General features: G+C 40.2%; 2 protein-coding genes across 3 annotated transcripts in view; both read left to right on the forward strand.

Moving 5' to 3' along the window:
• Positions 1-515: 515 nt before the first annotated feature.
• Positions 516-5,964, forward strand: gps2 (G protein pathway suppressor 2). Of its 2 annotated transcripts, none has more exons than XM_060862509.1 (12): positions 516-682; positions 1,653-1,770; positions 1,905-2,014; positions 2,122-2,234; positions 2,362-2,483; positions 2,784-2,863; positions 3,055-3,226; positions 3,323-3,406; positions 3,549-3,625; positions 3,769-3,864; positions 3,961-4,023; positions 4,849-5,964. In XM_060862509.1, exons 2-12 carry the CDS (start codon positions 1,677-1,679, stop codon positions 4,936-4,938), a joined length of 1,101 nt encoding a protein of 366 aa, XP_060718492.1. In that variant the 5' UTR covers positions 516-682; positions 1,653-1,676; the 3' UTR covers positions 4,939-5,964. The 2 variants fall into 2 exon arrangements, with proteins under 2 accessions (XP_060718492.1, XP_060718493.1); XM_060862510.1 differs by having other exon boundaries at positions 2,404-2,483.
• Positions 5,965-19,330: 13,366 nt separating this feature from the next.
• Positions 19,331-23,462, forward strand: part of tp53 (tumor protein p53) — an 11,726-nt gene continuing 7,594 nt past the window's right edge. Inside the window, exons 1-4 of the mRNA XM_060862769.1 lie at positions 19,331-19,443; positions 21,704-21,859; positions 22,207-22,240; positions 22,316-22,495. Coding sequence (XP_060718752.1) covers positions 19,424-19,443; positions 21,704-21,859; positions 22,207-22,240; positions 22,316-22,495 — 390 coding nt within the window. The 5' untranslated portion in view covers positions 19,331-19,423. The remainder of the gene's footprint in view (positions 19,444-21,703; positions 21,860-22,206; positions 22,241-22,315; positions 22,496-23,462) is intronic.

The raw sequence follows: 23,462 nt of genomic DNA on the forward strand, positions 1-23,462 counted from the left end.
CTGTGAGTGTGTAATGTACAGGATGTGTGTGTTCTCTCAGCACTAGTGAAGTGTTTATGAGACACATGTCGTGGTCTTACAGCTGAACAGTCAGTGTTGTTCTTTACCTCTGTACTAAGACCTGAACTGAACTGTGTGTTGATCAGGTCTCGTCCTGCACACTGATTCTGATTCTGTAGGTTTAATGTCAGGCTTTTTTAAGTACTTTATATCACATTAAGTGGCTTTTCGATGAGCTACAGAACTCTAATTCAGCTGACAAACAGATCTGGATGCTTTTGATGAATTTAAACACATTGTGGCAGATTTGCTATTATGTTAGCTTTTAGCACTTAGCTACTTTTTTAGCTGCTATGTCAGATTATTAGCATTTATCTAACACGATAGTTAGCCTGCTAATTAGCATATTCGTGATTATTCACGTACGTTTGTGTTTACGTTAAATGCAATAAACCGGTTCCTCTGTAGCGTCACGCGCATGTGAGTGACTCGGTGGGGGCGCGTCCTCACCGGAAGTGCGTAACTCGGTGGGGGCGCGTCCTCACCGGAAGTGCGTCACCCTGAATCCATTTTTGTTTTGGCTAATCTGTCAGAGATTTAGAGAAACTTGTGTCGTGTTTAACGTGTTGGATTTACAGCGACAGTCCGCTTCAGATCAGCGACAACATTCTCCGGAGAAAAAGTGCGTGTCAGGAACATTGTGTTTCCCGCAGTGATGATTTAATCTGAGCGGTGGGGTAGGGGTAAGGGGGGGGGGGGGCTGTTAGGGGGTAGGGGTAGAGAGTTTAGGTGTTGGGGGTTTAGGGCAGAGATCCGTGTGAGGGAGAAAAACACCCGGTTTTACTTCCCTTTAGTTACTTATGATAAACACGTCATAACCCTGCTGTAGTGTACTAACCCTAACCCTACTAACCCTAACCCTACTAACCCTTCTGTAGTGTGTACTAACCCTAACCCTACTAACCCTAACCCTACTAACCCTTCTGTAGTGTGTACTAACCCTAACCCTACTAACCCTAACCCTACTAACCCTTCTGTAGTGTGTACTAACCCTAACCCTACTAACCCTTCTGTAGTGTGTACTAACCCTAACCCTACTAACCCTTCTGTAGTGTGTACTAACCCTACTAACCCTAACCCTACTAACCCTAACCCTACTAACCCTTCTGTAGTGTGTACTAACCCTAACCCTACTAACCCTTCTGTAGTGTGTACTAACCCTACTAACCCTAACCCTACTAACCCTAACCCTACTAACCCTTCTGTAGTGTGTACTAACCCTAACCCTACTAACCCTAACCCTACTAACCCTTCTGTAATGTGTACTAACCCTAACCCTACTAACCATAACCCTAACACTAACCCTAACAGGTTGGTAGTTTATCTGATGGTTCAGTGATAAACACATTTATTACAGACGCTCTGTACATTAGATCAGTGACTGTTTTAAACCTATTATAGTGCATTAGGGTAGAAATAATAATTATTATAATATATTTATATATTATATAATATATAATTATTATAATATAAACTGTATATAATATAATATTATATTATAATATAACTGTTTTGTTATAAAAGGGACGCTTTCACCTGCACAATGTCTGTGTATGTAACACTAACCCTGTAAATCTGTTGGTCACTCTCAGCTGGCCCGGCCGATTCCCCCCATCATGCCCGCCCTGTTGGAGAGGCCCAAGCTGTCAAACGCTATGGCACGTGCTCTACACAAACACATCATGAGAGAGAGAGAGAGAAAGAGACAGGGTTAGTACACACACACGCACATACACACACACACAGGTGGTAGGTGGTACACAGTAGCTAATCAGACCACTTAGTGAGTAAAACCAGGAGTGTGTGATGATGAAGGTCAGAATATTGCATATATGTGTATGTAGAGGAAGAAGAGGTGGATAAAATGATGGAGCAGAAGCTGAAGGAGGAGGAGGAAAGGAAGAGGAAGAAGGAAATGGAGGAAAGGATGTCTTTAGAGGAAACCAAAGAGCAGGTGAGTGAAACCACCATCACACTATAAACCACCATCACACCTGGTCCTCCTTCAGTACATCCCTCCCTCCCTCCCTCCCTGCCTGTCTCTATCTCTCTGTCAATTAGATAATGAAAATGGGGGAGAAGCTTCAGGGTCTGCAGGAGGAGAAACACCAGCTGTTTCTGCAACTGAAAAAGGTTCTGCATGAGGAAGAGAAACGGCGGAGGAAAGAACAGAGGTATACACACAGTTGTATATCAGGACTGAGCCAATCAGGAGACTAAGTGGAGTTTAATAATGTTATACATGTACAAAAGCTTCAGTATTTCCATTAATCATTAGGTGTAATTCTAATCATCTGATAGAATGGAGAGAGAGAGAGAGAATGTGTGTGTGTGTGTTTACAGTGACATGACGACACTGACTTCAGCTACATATCAGCCTAACATGGCCGTTCACTCAGGACAGCACCTGCTCAGCATGCAGTGTGAGTCTTACACACACACACACACACACACACACACACACACACACACACACACACACACATGCAGACAACTAATTAACATTTATTTGCTCTTATACTCTCTATATCTATTTTTTTTTCTTGGTGTTCCATCTTTCTCCCACCCTACAAATTGCACCCTCTCTCTCTCTCTCTCTCCCTCTCTCTCTCTCCCTCTCTCCCTCTCTCTCTCTCCCTCTCTCTCTCTCCCTCTCTCTCTCTCTCTCTCTCTCTCACTCTCCCCCTCTCTCTCTCTCTCTCTGTCTGTCTGTCTGACTGTAGCGGGGTCTGTGTCTCATGCCCGGTCTGCAGTTCTGTTAGGAGAGCGCAGCAAGCAGCTTTTCCAGCCTCCTGTCATTTCTGTGAGTAACAACCCCCCCCCCCCCACACACACACACACACACCCCCACTCACACACACACACTCACACGCATACACACACACTCCCACTCACACACACACTCACACGCATACACACACACTCCCACACACACACACCCCACACACACACACACACACACACACAATTTATACCCCATCTCTCTCTCTTCAGGGTCGTCCTTTTCCGTCTCAGTCCAGTTTTGGTGCAGTTGTTCCTGAGCACACTCAGTTTGGTGTTCAGGCAGGTCATGGGTCATTCGGGGTCACACAGCCCCAACATGCCACAGCCTTTAACCCCAGCCAAACAGCACCTGCCACCTACAGCAGTTCCGCCCACATTCGAGGTGTGTTTACCATAGTGATGTAAATGTGGGATCAGTACAGTATCAGTACTGTACTGGTTAGTTTAGTCCTGATATCTAGTGTGTTTGTGTTTCTAGGTGCATCAGCATTCCAGACCATGCAATACTTGCCCCATCAGCAAACAGGCTACACTGTACATACACACTTCACCTCCCAGCCAGGTGTGTGTTTGTGTGTGTGAGAGAGAGAGGGAGAGAGAAATTGAAAATGCTTGAGTACAACATGGCATATTGTTCTCTAAATGTGTGTGTGTGTGTGCATGTGTGTTTCTGCGCATGTGTATGTGTGCATGCATGTGTGTAGGTTTTCTCCCCAGTGCTGCGATACCCTTACAGAAGCAGTTGGAACATGCTAACCAGCAGTCGGGCTTCACTGACTCTGTGAGTATAAAAAGTGAACTTTTCTACTGCACAGTGTATTTAGAGTAAAGGGAAATCTATTTAAGCCTGCATTTAAACATCATGAAACTGTGTGTGTGTGTGTGTGTGTGTGTGTGTGTGTGTGTGTGTGTGTGTGTGTGTAGAGTGCATTAAGGCCTATGCACCCCCAGGCTCTCCATGCCAGTGCTGCAGGTTTGCTGCCCACTCCCTCCATTGCTGTGCAGATCCCTCACACTAAGGTGCGATACAGGACAAACAAAGTGCACAAACACGTGTGTGGTCTGTAAGGTGTGATGTCATGCTTCACTCTCTGTGGTTCTTTGTTTTTTGGGCAGGCTGGCTTGCCATATGCGCCCCCACCCAGACCAGCATCACCCGGATCCTTCACACAACACCCGGTCAGTTCGCTCACACCTTACACACTATAAACTTTATTAATATTATTATGGCATTTAGTTTAAATAATAACCAAAGCTATAGCTAGCGTACACAACCTCAACTAAAACCAACTAGCATGTCCTTCCCTGTTTGTTGTATGTATATAAAATAAAAACTTTGAACAGAGTTTTACACTCCGTGGTATCTCGAGTCTGTAGCCTAGTGACCCAGAGTTAATGTATACAGTGACAGAGACTTAAGCACTTTTGTACGTCGCTCTGTATAAGAGAGTGTCACATGCTGTAAATGTAAATGTACCCCAACCCTCCTGTTTCAAATTAACATCATCAACTTCCTGTGAGGGGGGCACGGTGGCTTAGTGGTTCACCTCACACCTCCAGGGTTGGGGGTTCGATTCCCGCCTCCACCTTGTGTGTGTGGAGTTTGCATGTTCTCCCCGTGCCTCAGGGGTTTCCTCCGGGTACTCCGGTTTCCTCCCCCGGTCCAAAGACATGCATGGTAGGTTGATTGGCATTTCTGGAAAATTGTCCGTAGTGTGTGTGTGTGTGAGTGAATGAGAGTGTGTGTGTGTGTGTGTGTGCCCTGTGATGGGTTGGCACTCCGTCCAGGGTGTATCCTGCCTTGATGCCCAATGACACCTGAGATAGGCACAGGCTCCCCGTGACCCGAGGTAGTTCGGATAAGCAGTAGAAGATGAATGAGGGTGAACTTCCTGTGATTGGGAGTCTCTGGATTAGTATTATTATGTATATTCATAGATTATTACAGAATATTTGGAGGGATAAAGCCCGTAAGATTTTAATAGATTCTCTCTCTTTCTCCAGGCTACTTTTCCGAGCTCGTCTCAGCCACCACGCCATGCCTACCTCTCTCACAGTCCGGCAGGGCAGAGGTTCTATCACCATGGCAAATAAGTCATATGTTGGATGTAGTGGATGGTATTTGGTCCCGGTTCAATGACATTGCTGCCCCAATCCCCTCTTACACACCTACACACAGAGTACCACTTTTAATGTAAAGAATGTGTATTTTTATTTTCAGCACAGTCACAGTCTTGGTGCAGTGAGACAGTGAGGCAGTGTGTGTGTTTATATGTTTATATATAATTATTTTTTTTTATATATATCTTTCTGTTAGTCTGAGTAGCAACTCTGTGTGGTGTGAAGTCATACCTGTGATGTCATGATTAGGGTCACATGACAGTTTTGTGAAGACATTGAAGGGCAAATGCAACACCACTATAACATCTGAGTAGTGTATTCTATTCCTCTTTCTCTTCAGGAATGGTTCAGTGTATTATCTGATAGACAGATGGTAGGAGAGACAGGAGTATGGTATGAACCTCTCTGTGGAGAAATGGTTTATTCCAAGAACTGCTAGATTGATGAATGGTTAGTCTGATCCTACTGTCGTACTTTGACCTGCTTACATAATGCAGTTATAGACAACGTATCAGTTTCTCCCCCAGTGTAGTTGTGTGTGGTCTGCAGGACGTGTGTTAGATCATCAGTCTGTTCTCACCTGAGAGACGTAGGGCACTTACAGAGAAGATGGAGAAGTGAATCTGTATGAAGGTGCTACATCTATATCTGTAACTATGGCAGTGTGGACCAGATCATCTCTTACACCACTCCTGCATTTCATCAGCCTTGTGACATCAGGGTGTGACGTCCTACAGAGGTTATAATGCATGTTTCTGTCAGCAGGATTTGGTCTGAAAACTAAAATGTATTTACACCTAATTTATTCATCACGCTTCTCTAATGTGCTCTTAAACCTTCACTGCTTTCTTTTCTGTAGATTAAACCTTTATAATTAAATTTGCTCTCAGGGCTTGTTGTGTAAATAAACACACAAACACACACACATGAGGGGGAAGAGTTATTTTTCGTAACAAAATTGCACTTAAATTGTTATGGAAATAAACAATTATTATGAAACTCAACTCTTTCAGTGTGACTTTTTACTCACTGGTTTCATCTCCTATAATTCAGGCTCTATAATGCTTTTCTGAACTGTGCCACTCCTAGTGGTATTCTTAAGTAGTGCTGTTTCCACCCAGGACACCAGGGGGTGCTCTTTTAAGTGACCTGTTGGCTCTGAATTTCTCCAGTCACCTGCAGGTTGTCCATCATCCACTGCTTCCAGTCTCATCATGAATGTCTCCAGTGTGTCCCTTTAATTAATCTGGACTTTAATCTGCCAAACAAATACAATTTAAAGGGAGGGTCAGAAACTGCAAAACAAATCTAACAGAATCTAGGAGCAGCTAAAAATGCTGACTAAATAAATATGTATTATAAATGAGTGAGTGACGTGACATACAGCTAAGTTTGGTGACCCATGCTCAGACCCATATCCAAAGTGCACACACACAGTTGGGGGGGGTTCGGTGCCTTGCTCAAGGACACCTCAGTCGTGGTATTGCTGGCCCGAGACTCGAACCCACAACCTTAGGGTTAGGAGTCTGACTCTCTAACCATTAGGCCACGACTTCCCCACAATATATATAAGTAAGATTATATATGGAACTGGATATATATATATATATATTATTAAACATGAGTTCCAAATGTGGGGGTCACGGTGTCTTAGTGGTTAGCACGTTGGCCTCACACCTCCAGGGTTGGGGGTTCGATTCCCGCCTCCACCTTGTGTGTGTGGAGTTTGCATGTTCTCCCCGTGCCTCGGGGGTTTCCTCCGGGTACTCCGGTTTCCTCCCCCGGTCCAAAGACATGCATGGTAGGTTGATTGGCATCTCTGGAAAATTGTCCGTAGTGTGTGATTGTGTGATTGACTGAGAGTGTGTGTGTGTGTGTGTGTGTGTGCCCTGTGATGGGTTGGCACTCCGTCCAGGGTGTATCCTGCCTTGATGCCCAATGACGCCTGAGATAGGCACAGGCTCCCCGTGACCCGAGGTAGTTCGGATAAGTGGTAGAAAATGAGTGAGTGAGTGAGAGTGAGTTCCAAATGGTGGCATGTAGCTCCGCCCCCTGTAGTTTCACCCAGTTACAGAATCATAAACAAATCTAAATGACTCTTTAAGAGCAGCTCAGCTCATGTGGTGTGATTGTTGGGACCAAAAAACAGTGGTGAGTGTTTGTGTGTTGGTTTAAAGATAATACACAATGCACACTGTGTGTGAGGGAAAAAGAGAGCAGGACTCTGTGTGTGTGTGTGTGTGTGTGTGTGTGTGTGTGTGTGTGTGTGTGTGTGTGTGAGAGACAGAGAACACAACCCTAACCGTTGATTCATCTCCGGTCCGCCCACTAACATGCTTCCTACCCATAATGCTCTCTATCTCCAACTCCTACTCATATCTACACAAACATACACACTCCTCTGTCTGATGGTGTGTGTGTGTGTGTGTGTGTGTGTGTGTGTGTGTGTGTGTGTGTGTGTGTGTGTGTGTGTGTGTGTGTGTGTGTGTGTGTGTGTGTGTGTGTGTTGAAACAAGAAATCTGGAATCTGTAGCAACAGAGTGTATGACAGTGAGGGAATAAAAACTTAGAATGTGTTAGTTTGTGTTGGTCTCTCTCTCTCTCTCTCTCTCTCTCTCTCTCTCTCTCTCTCTCTCTCTCTCTCTCTCTCTCTCTCTCTCCTCTCTCTCTCTCTCAAGTCTGAGTCACTTTACTTGTCAAGCCAGTCAGATCACTTGTGTGTGTGTGTGTGTGTGTGTGAGAGAGAGAGAGAGAGAGAGAGAGAGTCAGTTAGTCAAATAAGGACAGATGATGAAAGGTCACATGACCTGATACAAGCAGTAGGATCGTGAATCACAAATAATAATGGAGAAGAAAAGTGAGAGATGATGATCGTACAGAGCAGGAGAAATGAAGCTTGTGCAATGATGACAGGATGGTGCTTTATCTCCATCTACATTTATGTATTTATTTATTTGTGTGTGTGTGTGTGTGTGTGACAGAGAGAGAGAGATCTGCCATTTTGAAAGCTGCAGACGGAAGTTGACTTAGCAGTTTTTTTTTGGCTTGTGGAGGCAGAGAGAGAGAGAGAGAGAGAGAGGGAGAGAGAGGAAGAGCTTCAGTGATGAATCAGGAGAACACGATTCCCCCTGAAATGAAACAAATCCGGGTTTGAAAGTGACATCGATGTGGAGTGTGATGTTTTTATTTGAATGATTGATTCATTTGGAGCAGATGAGATGACGAACATGTGAAAATGAAAGGTGTGTGTGTGTGTGTGTGTGTGTGTTAGAATGAATGAACAGAGCAACTCATTGCGTCGGGGGGAATCACCTTTGTGATAAAGGTTTGTTTTCTTTCCAGTTTTTACTGTTAGATATAATGATGTTTTTTTATGTTTTTTTTGTGTGTAAATATTGAAGCAGTGTATTGGAGGCCGAGTCGGCTGTTTCGAGTGTGTCGAGGTTTTCACAACACTCTTCCTCATCGTATGGGATGCCTGATGAATTCTGGGGTCTTTTTTTTTTTACAAAATATATACGGATATGGCGTGGATCCGATACGTGTTCCGGTGTCCGATTGGTCGTCTTCAGCTCGATTTATGACGTTTTCGCTCCTTATTTGTTGATTTTCGGCGCTTAAAACTATGAGTCTGCCATTGTGCTTAAAAACCCTGTAAACTCACCAAATTGGTGTGTGATCTGTGATTTGGTGAATATGGACGCAGCGATTCCATCGACTTCGAGTTTTGGAGGTTTTAATGAGTTTTATGATGAATCTGAGAGCAGGTGGGTGACTTCATATTACTGCACAGACCTGGGGTCAGATTAATGTTTATAAATACAGTAATAAGCTATTACTGTCATTTTTTATTATTTTTGTTAAATGTACCTTTCGAATAATTTTCCTAAATTTGTGTGTGTGTGTTTGTGTGTGTGTTTGTGTGTGTGTTTGTGTTTGTGTGTGTGTGTTTGTGTGTGTGTGTTTGTGTGTGTGTAATAAAATCTGTGATAATGAAAATGTAAAACATTTCAGAGAATGATAAATAATAATGATTTTATTATTTAGTTTCGATTTGTTTGAGCCTGTGTGCTGTTCTTCTATTCACGTTGTATTCCATTTTTTTTAGATCTGTCAGACACACACTTTTCTTCATTCATAAATGGATCATTTTAAAATTTTCTGTAAATTTGACACCATTTCTATTTTTTTTTAATATGGTAATGAAAATTTTTGTCTGATTTATTTGTTTTATTAAGCGAAAAGAAGAGAAGTAAGGGAATGTCCACGTGTGGCAGAACTTCTGCTTTATATTTTCGATTTTATATTTTGCTAAAAGAACTTCTGATACTTCTTATTAATTATAATATTCTCAGTAGGAGCTGAGACTTTGATTTGAGATTTAATTTAGTAATCGGTTTTTAATAACAAATAATTAAAAATATTATACTTACGTATTTAAAAAGGAAATAGATGTGTGAGGTTAAATTACTATTCAGCACTGTATATTATACAACCAAACACAATCAAGAGCAGAGTAATTATTATTATTATTATTATTATTATTATTATTATTATTGTTATAGTATAATAAATTATCTTTTAACAATTCATTTAAGAATTAAGTATTTAAGTTACAAGTTTGACACAAGTAACCCATGTGTGTATGATCTATCTTGGAGGGTAAAGGTGTGTGTGTGTGTTTGTGTGTGTGTGAGTATGTGTGTGTATGTTACCATTAATATTTATCATATATTATAAATGGAGCACAAATATAATTGCATGTAGTTGATTGCGAGTGAGTTTTCAGAAGTGCAGTATTACACCACTGTGATACACAACTGAGAGAGGAGGTGAAATGTGACTGAGCACAAAAAAGTCTCAAACTGAGAAAATTCATCTCCATCTGTGTCATGAGAAAAGACACGGTAACGTTGTTGCGGGAAAAAACAGGGTGCGGTTCGGCCGCTTGTCTCCATTCGAAACCAAAATATTTAATTACAGACTTCATGTTCAAATTTTTTACTTTAACCAAAATGAGATAATTCCATACAAAGTAGAGTTTAAAGGACAATAGATTATATTTTCTCACACACAGATACTAAGGTTTGTGTGTGTGTATGTGTGCGAGCAAGTGTGTGAGAGTGAGTGTGTGTGTGACTGTGTGTGTGCGTGTGTGAGTGAGTGTGTGTGCATGTGTGTGAATGATTGTGTGTGTGTGTGTGTGTGTGTGTGAGAGCAAGTGTGTGTGACTGAGTGTGTGAGAGTGAGTGCGTGAGTGTGTGTGCATGTGTGTGAATGAGTGTGTGTGAGTGAGTGTGTGACTGTGTGCGTGTGTGAATGATTGTGTGTGTTTGTGTGTGTGTGTGAGTGAGTGTGTATGTGTGTGTGCATGTGTGTGAATGAGTGTGTCTGTGTGTGTGTGCGAGTGAGTGTGTGTGTGTGTGTAAGCAAGTGTGTGTTTATGTGTGAGAGTGAGTGTGTGTGTGACTGTGTGTGTGTGAGTGAGTGTGTGAGAGTGTGTGTGTGTGTGAGTGACTGTGTGTGTGTGTGAGTGAGTGTGTATGTGAGAGTGAGTGTGTGTGTGCATGTGTGTGTGAGTGAGTGTGTGAGAGTGAGTGTGAGAGTGAGTGCGTGCGTGTGTGTGTGAGTGAGTGTGTGACTGTGTGCGTGTGTGTGAATGAGTGTGTCTGTGTGTGTGTGTAAGCAAGTGTGTGTTTGTGTGTGAGTGTGTGTGTGAGAGTGAGTGTGTGTGTGAGTGAGTGTGTGAGAGTGTGTGTGTGTGTGTGTGTGAGAGCAAGTGTGTGTGACTGAGTGTGTGAGAGTGAGTGTGTGAGTGTGTGTGCATGTGTGTGAATGAGTGTGTGTGAGTGAGTGTGTGACTGTGTGCGTGTGTGTGAATGATTGTGTGTGTTTGTGTGTGTGTGAGTGAGTGTGTATGTGTGTGTGCATGAGTGTGAATGAGTGTGTCTGTGTGTGTGTGCGAGTGAGTGTGTGTGTGTGTAAGCAAGTGTGTGTTTATGTGAGAGAGTGAGTGTGTGTGTGACTGTGTGTGTGTGAGTGAGTGTGTGAGTGTGTGTGTGTGTGAGTGACTGTGTGAGAATGAGTGTGTGTGACTGTGTTTGTGTGTGAGTGAGTGTGTATGTGAGAGTGAGTGTGTGTGTGCATGTGTGTGTGTGAGTGAGTGTGTGAGAGTGAGTGTGAGAGTGAGTGCGTGCGTGTGTGTGTGAGTGAGTGTGTATGTATGTGTGTGTGCATGTGTGTGAATGAGTGTGTCTGTGTGTGTGTGTAAGCAAGTGTGTGTTTGTGTGTGAGTGTGTGTGTGAGAGTGAGTGTGTGTGTGAGTGAGTGTGTGAGAGTGTGTGTGTGTGACTGTGTGAGAATGAGTGTGTGTGTGCATGTGTGTGTGTGAGTGAGTGTGTGAGAGTGAGTGTGAGAGTGAGTGCGTGCGTGTGTGTGTGAGTGAGTGTGTGTGTGAGAGAGAGAGAGAGTGTGTGTGTGTGTAAGCAGGTTAAATTTATTTTATTTTTATTTCTGTTTATTTTAATAGACATTTAAAAATATGTAAAATGTAAATGTAGACATTGTGATTTTTTGTAAATAATTAAGATGAAATAAACTACACAAAAGTCTTCCCTGAAATTGTGTCCTGATAATAAAGAAGTCTTTAATTAATAATAAGTTTAAAGTGTAAACATTGCTGATGTTGAACTCAGATGTTATAAGCAGTAAAACGTCCACTTGCTATAATCACAAACTTTTTCCCAGTAAAGTTCTAGTTAATGTTTTAATACCAAACAAACAGCGTCCCAACACACACGTACATGTTTACTTTGTTCCACACAAATGTTCTTATATCTTTATTTATTTAATGCCATTAAACACAGAAGTAGTTTTATATGAATAATATAATAGAAATGAGTGTTAAGAGGAAGAGAGAGCAGTTTGCGGTACTTGTGAGGACTCACTTTGACTCTTCATCAGTTTCACACATATGATTCACAATATGGCGGCGCTTTGATCATTCAGCTCTGTTTTTATTGGTCACTTCGCGGTGACTCCTACGCATTGACCGTTACACCGCACGAGCGCCACCGTTTAAAAAAAACTGGCGCCAAAGTCACTCGTCGCGCGCATCACCTGATTGGTAGAAAGGGATTAAACGCGCTGGATAAAAACTAGACACTATTTCTAAATAAACACCTCACACAGCACGTGTACACCGTCTGTCTGTCCGTTTGTCCGTCTGTCTGTCCGTCCGTTTGTCCGTCTGTCTGTCCGTTTGTCTGTCTGTCCGTCTGTCTGTCCGTTTGTCTGTCTGTCCGTTTGTCTGTCTGTCTGTCCGTCTGTCTGTCCGTTTGTCTGTCTGTCTGTCCGTCTGTCTGTCCGTTTGTCTGTCTGTCTGTCCGTCTGTCTGTCTCTCTACTTCCCTCTTTTGTTCAAATTACACTGCCATTTTTTTTAGATATAAATATACACATACATACAGGCATGAACAGATAGATACAGTAGATAGATAGATAGATAGATAGATAGATAGAGTATATATTAATCATACCTGGACTAATATTTATAGGCTTTTAAATGAGTAGCATTCATACATACATATATATATATTTAATAATGGAAATGAAAACATTAGTAATAATAATTCAGAAAATGTCATAATTTTTTATGTATCTAAACTTGTATTTTTTATGTTATTATTTATAGCATGTCACAGTTCACATATTACAGAACATAATAATATACAGTATCTATATATTATAGATAAAGATGTTATGATGTTTATACAGTTTATATTATAAGACAAAATTATCTGGATTCATAACAATTTATTTTTACATTATGTTACTTTAAAACTTTGACAAATCGAATATTTATTAAATAGTTAGAGACAGATTAGTTATCAGTAGTTTAGAGGTTTAAAATGTTCACTATCTTCTTTTATTTGTCTCTATTACTGCATTTTGAATCTATCTATCTATCTATCTATCTATCTATCTATCTATCTCTTTTCTATTACAGCATCTCCCACTATCAACTATCACACACACACACTCTCTCTCTCTCTCTCTCTCTGCAGTCTATTTATTATTTTATTATTTAACTAATAATTTCAGCACAGATTAAACACTTAACTGCTTTATGTACACATTGTGTGTTTAACTGTGTATTAGATACACACTGGTTATGTATCAGATCTCTGTTATTCCCATCTAAGCTTTATTTTTCTTTGTAATGTCTTTATACACAGTAAGATTTGGTATATAAATAAATGGTCTGTGCTGCAGCGCCCCCTTGAGGATGTTTCTTTCTAGGACCACTCGGTAAGATTATGTAATGCGGTCGTGTTTCTCGCCGCAAATGTGATTTCAAAACGACTTGAAATCTAGTAATTAATAAAGGACAATAAAAGCAGAGACGGGGGACTCGAGTCATATGACTTGACTCGAGTCAGACTTAAGTCGCAAATTTGACACTTGAGACTTGCTTGACAAATATTAAAAAAAGACTCGACTTGACTTGACATTCATGACTTGACACTTACTTGTGATTTGAGTTAAAAGACTCGAAATAATTTGGTTTTTGTTTTTTAAATCTGTTTTTGAACGCACGCAAGAGCGTAATCTAATCACGTGACGCAGCAGGCAAGCAGAGCAGTGGCGGAGCCAGAAGAGTGTCCCTGACATCTGATTGGCCACACCAGGTGCCACCCCGAATTTTTATTTGATAGCTTTGGAAGTTTGATGCTGATTGACATCTCATTTCACCTATCAAAAGAAGTCTTCGTTTGACGTTTGGTCGCGGCCATTTCAAATCCATCAATCAATGACAATAAAGAGTTGAGAGATAGAGAAGTATACTAAAACAGTCTAATACTGTAACAGTCTAATACTGTCAGTCTAATACTAAAACAGTCTAATACTGTAACAGTCTAATACTGTCAGTCTAATACTGTCAGTCTAATACTGTAACAGTCTAATACTGTAACAGTCTAATACTGTCAGTCTAATACTGTAACAGACTAATACTGTAACAGACTAATACTGTAACAGTCTAATACTGTCAGTCTAATACTGTAACAGACTAATACTGTAACAGACTAATACTGTCAGTCTAATACTGTAACAGACTAATACTGTAACAGACTAATACTGTAACAGTCTAATACTGTCAGTCTAATACTGTAACAGACTAATACTGTAACAGACTAATACTGTCAGTCTAATACTGTAACAGACTAATACTGTAACAGACTAATACTGTAACAGTCTAATACTGTAACAGTCTAATACTGTCAGTCTAATACTGTCAGTCTAATACTGTAACAGTCTAATACTGTAACAGTCTAATACTGTCAGTCTAATACTAAAACAGTCTAATACTGTAACAGTCTAATACTGTCAGTCTAATACTGTCAGTCTAATACTGTAACAGTCTAATACTGTAACAGTCTAATACTGTCAGTCTAATACTGTAACAGACTAATACTGTAACAGACTAATACTGTCAGTCTAATACTGTAACAGACTAATACTGTAACAGACTAATACTGTAACAGTCTAATACTGTCAGTCTAATACTGTAACAGACTAATACTGTAACAGACTAATACTGTCAGTCTAATACTGTAACAGACTAATACTGTAACAGACTAATACTGTAACAGTCTAATACTGTAACAGTCTAATACTGTCAGTCTAATACTGTCAGTCTAATACTGTAACAGTCTAATACTGTAACAGTCTAATACTGTCAGTCTAATACTGTAACAGACTAATACTGTAACAGACTAATACTGTCAGTCTAATACTGTAACAGACTAATACTGTAACAGACTAATACTGTAACAGTCTAATACTGTAACAGACTAATACTGTAACAGACTAATACTGTCAGTCTAATACTGTAACAGACTAATACTGTAACAGTCTAATACTGTAACAGTCTAATACTGTAACAGTCTAATACTGTAACAGACTAATACTGTAACAGTCTAATACTGTAACAGTCTAATACTGTCAGTCTAATACTGTAACAGACTAATACTGTAACAGACTAATACTGTAACAGACTAATACTGTAACAGTCTAATACTGTAACAGTCTAATACTGTAACAGTCTAATACTGTCAGTCTAATACTGTAACAGACTAATACTGTAACAGTCTAATACTGTCAGTCTAATACTGTAACAGTCTAATACTGTAACAGTCTAATACTGTAACAGTCTAATACTGTCAGTCTAATACTGTAACAGTCTAATACTGTAACAGTCTAATACTGTCAGTCTAATACTGTAACAGTCTAATACTGTAACAGTCTAATACTGTCAGTCTAATACTGTAACAGTCTAATACTGTAACAGTCTAATACTGTCAGTCTAATACTGTAACAGTCTAATACTGTAACAGTCTAATACTGTCAGTCTAATACTGTAACAGACTAATACTGTAACAGTCTAATACTGTAACAGTCTAATACTGTCAGTCTAATACTGTAACAGTCTAATACTGTCAGTCTAATACTGTAACAGTCTAATACTGTCAGTCTAATACTGTAACAGTCTAATACTGTCAGTCTAATACTGTAACAGTCTAATACTGTAACAGTCTAATACTGTCAGTCTAATACTGTAACAGTCTAATACTGTCAGTCTAATACTGTAACAGTCTAATACTGTAACAGTCTAATACTGTAACAGTCTAATACTGTCAGTCTAATACTGTAACAGTCTAATACTGTAACAGTCTAATACTGTCAGTCTAATACTGTAACAGTCTAATACTGTAACAGTCTAATACTGTAACAGTCTAATACTGTAACAGTCTAATACTGTAACAGTCTAATACTGTCAGTCTAATACTGTAACAGTCTAATACTGTAACAGTCTAATACTGTAACAGTCTAATACTGTAACAGTCTAATACTGTCAGTCTAATACTGTAACAGTCTAATACTGTAACAGTCTAATACTGTCAGTCTAATACTGTAACAGTCTAATACTGTAACAGTCTAATACTGTCAGTCTAATACTGTAACAGTCTAATACTGTAACAGTCTAATACTGTAACAGTCTAATACTGTCAGTCTAATACTGTCAGTCTAATACTGTAACAGTCTAATACTGTAACAGTCTAATACTGTCAGTCTAATACTGTAACAGTCTAATACTGTCAGTCTAATACTGTAACAGTCTAATACTGTAACAGACTAATACTGTCAGTCTAATACTGTAACAGTCTAATACTGTAACAGTCTAATACTGTAACAGTCTAATACTGTAACAGACTAATACTGTCAGTCTAATACTGTAACAGTCTAATACTGTAACAGTCTAATACTGTAACAGTCTAATACTGTAACAGTCTAATACTGTAACAGTCTAATACTGTAACAGTCTAATACTGTAACAGTCTAATACTGTAACAGTCTAATACTGTCAGTCTAATACTGTAACAGTCTAATACTGTAACAGTCTAATACTGTAACAGTCTAATACTGTAACAGTCTAATACTGTCAGTCTAATACTGTAACAGACTAATACTGTAACAGTCTAATACTGTCAGTCTAATACTGTAACAGTCTAATACTGTAACAGTCTAATACTGTCAGTCTAATACTGTAACAGTCTAATACTGTCAGTCTAATACTGTAACAGTCTAATACTGTAACAGTCTAATACTGTCAGTCTAATACTGTAACAGACTAATACTGTAACAGTCTAATACTGTCAGTCTAATACTGTAACAGTCTAATACTGTAACAGTCTAATACTGTCAGTCTAATACTGTAACAGTCTAATACTGTAACAGTCTAATACTGTCAGTCTAATACTGTAACAGTCTAATACTGTCAGTCTAATACTGTAACAGACTAATACTGTAACAGTCTAATACTGTCAGTCTAATACTGTAACAGTCTAATACTGTCAGTCTAATACTGTCAGTCTAATACTGTAACAGTCTAATACTGTAACAGTCTAATACTGTCAGTCTAATACTGTAACAGTCTAATACTGTAACAGACTAATACTGTAACAGACTAATACTGTCAGTCTAATACTGTAACAGACTAATACTGTAACAGACTAATACTGTCAGTCTAATACTGTAACAGACTAATACTGTAACAGACTAATACTGTCAGTCTAATACTGTAACAGACTAATACTGTCAGTCTAATACTGTAACAGTCTAATACTGTAACAGACTAATACTGTAACAGACTAATACTGTCAGTTTAATACTGTAACAGTCTAATACTGTCAGTTTAATACTGTAACAGTCTAATACTGTAACAGTCTAATACTGTAACAGACTAATACTGTAACAGACTAATACTGTCAGTCTAATACTGTAACAGACTAATACTGTAACAGACTAATACTGTCAGTCTAATACTGTAACAGTCTAATACTGTAACAGTCTAATACTGTAACAGACTAATACTGTCAGTCTAATACTGTAACAGACTAATACTGTAACAGTCTAATACTGTAACAGACTAATACTGTCAGTCTAATACTGTAACAGTCTAATACTGTAACAGTCTAATACTGTAACAGACTAATACTGTCAGTCTAATACTGTAACAGTCTAATACTGTAACAGTCTAATACTGTAACAGACTAATACTAAAACAGTCTAATACTGTAACAGACTAATACTGTCAGTCTAATACTGTCAGTCTAATACTGTAACAGTCTAATACCGTAACAGACTAATACTGTAACAGACTAATACTGTAACAGACTAATACTGTAACATCAAATTTCGGTAAATTTTCAGATTAAACATCAGGATTTAGTTTTCCAGAAAAATATTTCGAAAGTTACGTCACTATAAATTGACGTTAGACGCTTTTAACAGATTAATCAGACAAGAGAGATCGGTTCGTTCCCCAGTTTAGCCATAATATACATAATATACATAACATACATTCATTCATTCATTCATCTTCTACCGCTTATCCGAATTACCTCGGGTCACGGGGAGCCTGTGCCTATCTCAGGGGTCATCGGGCATCAAGACAGGATATTTCTTATTTCAGTTACATTTACATCTTATTCTTTGTAGTTTTGATTTTTATTCATTTTTAGACTTTTATTGTATTTACAACTCACCTGTATGTGGACACCTTTTAAAAATAAATGCATATAATCATTTTTGTTGCAAATAAAACTCTCATAGTCCATAAATACTGTAGATTTAACTTTGTTTAATATCTACATTTAGTTAAATCATCAAACATCTGTATGACTTGCCAGTGACTTGCTTGACTCAAGCTACGACTTGACTTGACTTGATTTGCTTGACATAAAGCAGTGACTTGACTTGACTTGATTTGCTTGACATAAAGCAGTGACTTGACTTGACTTGAGTCTCACAAAAAATGACTCAGACTTGCTTGAGACTTGAAGGTTAAGACTTGAGACTTACTTGTGACTTGCACGTGTGACTTACTCCCACCTCTGTATAAAAGTGTTTACATCCTCCAGAATAGTGCCTGTGTCATGTGACCTTTTTACTCCTTTATACTTTAATTGACAAATCACATCAGATTTAAACATTCATTCACTCATTCATCTTCTACCGCTTATCCAAACTACCTCGGGTCACGGGGAGCCTGTGCCTATCTCAGGGGTCATCGGGCATCAAGGCAGGATACACCCTGGACGGAGTGCGGATTTAAACACATAAACATTAAAGTTAGCTATTTAAAGGTAGATTTTGTGTTGTTCATATTTGTATTTAACGGTTTATTTACTGCTAACTATGTAGTTTCACTTAAATAAACACGCTTTAATTGAAGGCTGAGGTGTGTTTGTGTGTGTGTTAGTGCCTCGGTGTGTGTTAGTGCCTCAGTATGTGTGTGAGATACAGAGATTATTTGTTGTGTGTCTGTGTGTGTGTGTGTTAGTGACTCAGTGTGTGTTAGTGCCTCAGTATGTGTGTGATAGTGTCTGTGTGTGAGAGATAGTGTCTGTGTGTGTGTGTGTTAGTGACTCGGTGTGTGTTAGTGCCTCAGTATGTGTGTGAGATACAGAGATTATTTGTTGTGTGTCTGTGTGTGTGCGTTAGTGACTCGGTGTGTGTTAGTGCCTCAGTATGTGTGTGATAGTGTCTGTGTGTGTGAGAGATAGTGTCTCTGTGTGTGTGTGTGTGTGTTAGTGACTCGGTGTGTGTTAGTGCCTCAGTCTGTGTGTGATAGTGTCTGTGTGTGTGAGAGATAGTGTCTCTGTGTGTGTGTGTGTGTGTTAGTGACTCGGTGTGTGTTAGTGCCTCAGTCTGTGTGTGTGAGAGATAGTGTCTGTGTGTGTGTGTGTGTGTGTGTGAGTGTGATAGCGTGATAGTGAGATTAGCGCCTGTGTCATGTGACTTATTGACTCCGCCTCTTGGGGAATTCCCCGAGAACGCGTGGTGTTTTTAGTAAACCGGAAGTGAGCGAGTTGTTTTGGACAGAAAATCAGTGTATGTGGATTTTCATTGGGAGGTAAAACTATGGATCGTTTTATATTATTATTCTGTTAGCGATTCTGTACCGGAATGTAAATAAACTTTAATCGACAAATTACATCGGATTTAAACATAAACATTAAAGTTAGCTATTTAAAGGTAGATGTTGTGTTGTTCGGTTTATTTACTGCTGACTGTGTAGTTTCACTTAAATAAACACGCTTTACTTGTCTATAGCTGAAGGCTGAGGCCTGTATAACGTTATAGTAACGTCACATAATCAGTTATTAGCTTTATTAACTGTACAGAAATAACTACACAGTGTGATAGTGTCTCAGTGTGTGTGATAGTGTCTCAGTGTGTGTGTGTGATAGTGTCTCAGTGTGTGTGATAGTGTCTCAGTGTGTGTGTGTGTGATAGTGTCTCTGTGTGTGTGTGATAGTGTCTCAGTGTGTGTGTGTGTGATAGTGTCTCTGTGTGTGTGTGTGTGATAGTGTCTCAGTGTGTGTGTGTGAGATAGTGTCTCAGTGTGTGTGTGTGATAGTGTCTCAGTGTGTGTGTGTGATAGTGTCTCAGTGTGTGTGTGTGATAGTGTCTCAGTGTGTGTGTGAGATAGTGTCTCAGTGTGTGTGATAGTGTCTCAGTGTGTGTGATAGTGTCTCAGTGTGTGTGTGCGTGATAGTGTCTCAGTGTGTGTGATAGTGTCTCAGTGTGTGTGTGTGTGATAGTGTCTCAGTGTGTGTGTGTGATAGTGTCTCAGTGTGTGTGTGAGATAGTGTCTCAGTGTGTGTGTGAGATAGTGTCTCAGTGTGTGTGATAGTGTCTCAGTGTGTGTGATAGTGTCTCAGTGTGTGTGTGTGTGATAGTGTCTCAGTGTGTGTGTGAGATAGTGTCTCAGTGTGTGTGTGTGATAGTGTCTCAGTGTGTGTGTGTGATAGTGTCTCAGTGTGTGTGATAGTGTCTCAGTGTGTGTGATAGTGTCTCAGTGTGTGTGATAGTGTCTGTGTGTGTGTGTGATAGTGTCTCAGTGTGTGTGTGTGTGTGATAGTGTCTCAGTGTGTGTGTGTGATAGTGTCTCAGTGTGTGTGTGATAGTGTCTCAGTGTGTGTGTGTGATAGTGTCTCAGTGTGTGTGATAGTGTCTCAGTGTGTGTGATAGTGTCTGTGTGTGTGTGTGATAGTGTCTGTGTGTGTGTGTGATAGTGTCTCAGTGTGTGTGTGTGTGTGATAGTGTCTCAGTGTGTGTGTGTGATAGTGTCTCAGTGTGTGTGTGTGATAGTGTCTCAGTGTGTGTGATAGTGTCTCAGTGTGTGTGTGTGTGATAGTGTCTCAGTGTGTGTGTGTGATAGTGTCTCAGTGTGTGTGATAGTGTCTCAGTGTGTGTGATAGTGTCTCAGTGTGTGTGATAGTGTCTCAGTGTGTGTGATAGTGTCTCAGTGTGTGTGATAGTGTCTGTGTGTGTGTGATAGTGTCTGTGTGTGTGTGATAGTGTCTGTGTGTGTGTGATAGCATCTGTGTGTGTGTGATAGCGTCTCAGTGTGTGTGATAGCGTCTCAGTGTGTGTGTGAGATAGTGTCTCAGTGTGTGTGTGAGATAGTGTCTCAGTGTGTGTGTGAGATAGTGTCTCAGTGTGCGTGTGAGATAGTGTCTCAGTGTGCGTGTGAGATAGTGTCTCAGTGTGCGTGTGAGATAGTGTCTCAGTGTGCGTGTGAGATAGTGTCTCAGTGTGCGTGTGAGATAGTGTCTCAGTGTGCGTGTGAGATAGTGTCTCAGTGTGCGTGTGAGATAGTGTCTCAGTGTGCGTGTGAGATAGTGTCTCAGTGTGCGTGTGAGATAGTGTCTCAGTGTGCGTGTGAGATAGTGTCTCAGTGTGCGTGTGAGATAGTGTCTCAGTGTGTGTGTGATAGTGTCTCAGTGTGCGTGAGATAGTGTCTCAGTGTGCGTGAGATAGTGTCTCAGTGTGCGTGAGATAGTGTCTCAGTGTGTGTGTGATAGTGTCTCAGTGTGTGTGTGATAGTGTCTCAGTGTGTGTGTGAGATAGTGTCTCGGTGTGTGTGTGTTAGTGTCTTGGTGTGTGTGTGTTAGTGTCTCTGTGTGTGTGATAGTGATAGCGTGTGTGTGTGATAGTGTCTCTGTGTGTGTGAGAGTGTGTGAGAGTGTGTTAGTGTCTCGGTTTGTGTGTGTTAGTGTCTGAGATATTAATTATTATCTAATGATTATTATTTAAGTGTAATGTTGTGTAGCTTTTTGTTTGATGAAGCTGTATTGTAGGTTTTGATCCTGTCCTAATGTCCTCAGTGTCTCCAGCGTGTTCCAGCTTCTCTGCACAGAGTGTGAGAGAACAACCTGTATGGAGGGAAGCAGAGAGAGAGAAACCAAGATGACCGAATCTTCAGACAGTCAGGAGTTTGCAGAGCTCTGGCTGAAGAATCTCATGGGAGTGGAAGAGTCTGGGTGAATGTTACACACACACACACACACACACACACACACACACACACACACCACAGAGACGTGACTGAGCAGTTTTACTCAAGATGAGTCTGAGTGAATGTTACACACACACACACACACACACACACACACACACACACACAGAGACGTGACTGAGCAGTTTTACTCAAGACAAAGAGCCACAGGTTTTCATCTGACCAATCACGAGACAGATCCCACATGTTTAATCAATTCATCTTGGTCTTTTATTATCAGTGAGATGTGGCTCTGGACTGATGGGTTAAAAATAAAAATATTGGCACCTTTGGTTGTGTGTAACGCCTCACTGAGTGTTTTTACCTTAACAGAGTTCCTGATGACAACTCATGGGAAAAAGAAGAGGTAAATCTCTCTCTCCCTTATTTAGTATTTATACTGACAATGGTTCAGGGTTAATGTGACTAAATGTGTGTGTAGCCGATCCCTGAGGATCTGCAGGACGTTCCCTGTGAGTTTCTGCTCAGAGACATGCTACAGCCACAGTCCTCATCATCTCCTCCGACCTCCACTGTCCCTGTCACCTCCGATTACCCTGGACTCCACAACTTCACCCTGCACTTTCAGAAGTCTAGTACGGCCAAATCGGTCACCTGCACGGTGGGTAGTAATCTCTCTCTCTCACACACACACACACACACACACACACACACACACACACACCCATTGGTCTGATATCTAACATAGTTTACATGCAAGGTATTATTTTTGCTATCCACCGATCTCTTATTAGTCAGCTGGAATGTCTGTGAAATTTTTACTGTGTTACTTAATGTTTAGAAATATATCACTGAATTAAGAAAAGACCCAATTTCCCTATTTATATAAAAGAACTTACAAAACATCGAACACCTCGTCCCTTAAACTACTATCACTTAACTATATGTTAACATTTCACCATAACATGATGTGTGAGTGTGTTAACGAAGAGCTGAACACTTAGTCATGGAGCTCATTTTATATTGTTACACAAACACAAAGTGTCCATTTTATGAACATTTCCTATCAAACAATATGAGACGATGAAACGATATTATTCCTACCTTTGTCTCGTCTACTTGTTTTTGGTGTTTGCTGGTTAATTTCCCACAGTGTGTATCCCACTTGCCTGTGTGTGTGTGTGTTAGACAGACATGATCGGGCATGTCTCAGTTATCATGGTAAACATTGGTCCAGCAGTGAGAAGGTTAAAAGAAACCCCGCACCACCCCGTCCCCCAGAACAGCCAGACCATCACACACACCACATCACTCTACTCTGCTTCTTAGTGTTTCCTGTCCTGATGGTACTATCACAGAGCTCACACTCTGTTGTACTGATTGGGTCCAGTGTGAGCTCTGTGTACCAGTCAGAGTTAAAGCTGGAAGTTCTTCACATCTTCAGGACAGCAGCGTTTACACTTCTTTGTGTTTCTCAGTAACATGACAAGCTGAGATTATTTCTCACTTTACTTGTAAAGAGAGAATAAAGAGAGTCTGCTGAGGGGGTGAATGTTTAGAGCCGACAGAACACAACACACTACAGGAAGTCACCTGTTTTCTGTTCTTTAATAATTCAATATACAATT

This window comes from Tachysurus vachellii, chromosome 26 (genome assembly GCF_030014155.1).
Source record: "Tachysurus vachellii isolate PV-2020 chromosome 26, HZAU_Pvac_v1, whole genome shotgun sequence".
NCBI lineage: Eukaryota > Metazoa > Chordata > Actinopteri > Siluriformes > Bagridae > Tachysurus > Tachysurus vachellii.

Bases quoted from the DNA above. Each gene is read 5' to 3' on its own strand.
- gps2 (XM_060862509.1), top strand. From the start codon at position 1,677: ATGCCCGCCCTGTTGGAGAGGCCCAAGCTGTCAAACGCTATGGCACGT. The intron at 2,864-3,054 runs GTGAGTAACAAC...CTCTCTCTTCAG, and splicing joins TCCAGCCTCCTGTCATTTCT to GGTCGTCCTTTTCCGTCTCA. The intron at 3,227-3,322 runs GTGTGTTTACCA...TTGTGTTTCTAG, and splicing joins CAGTTCCGCCCACATTCGAG to GTGCATCAGCATTCCAGACC.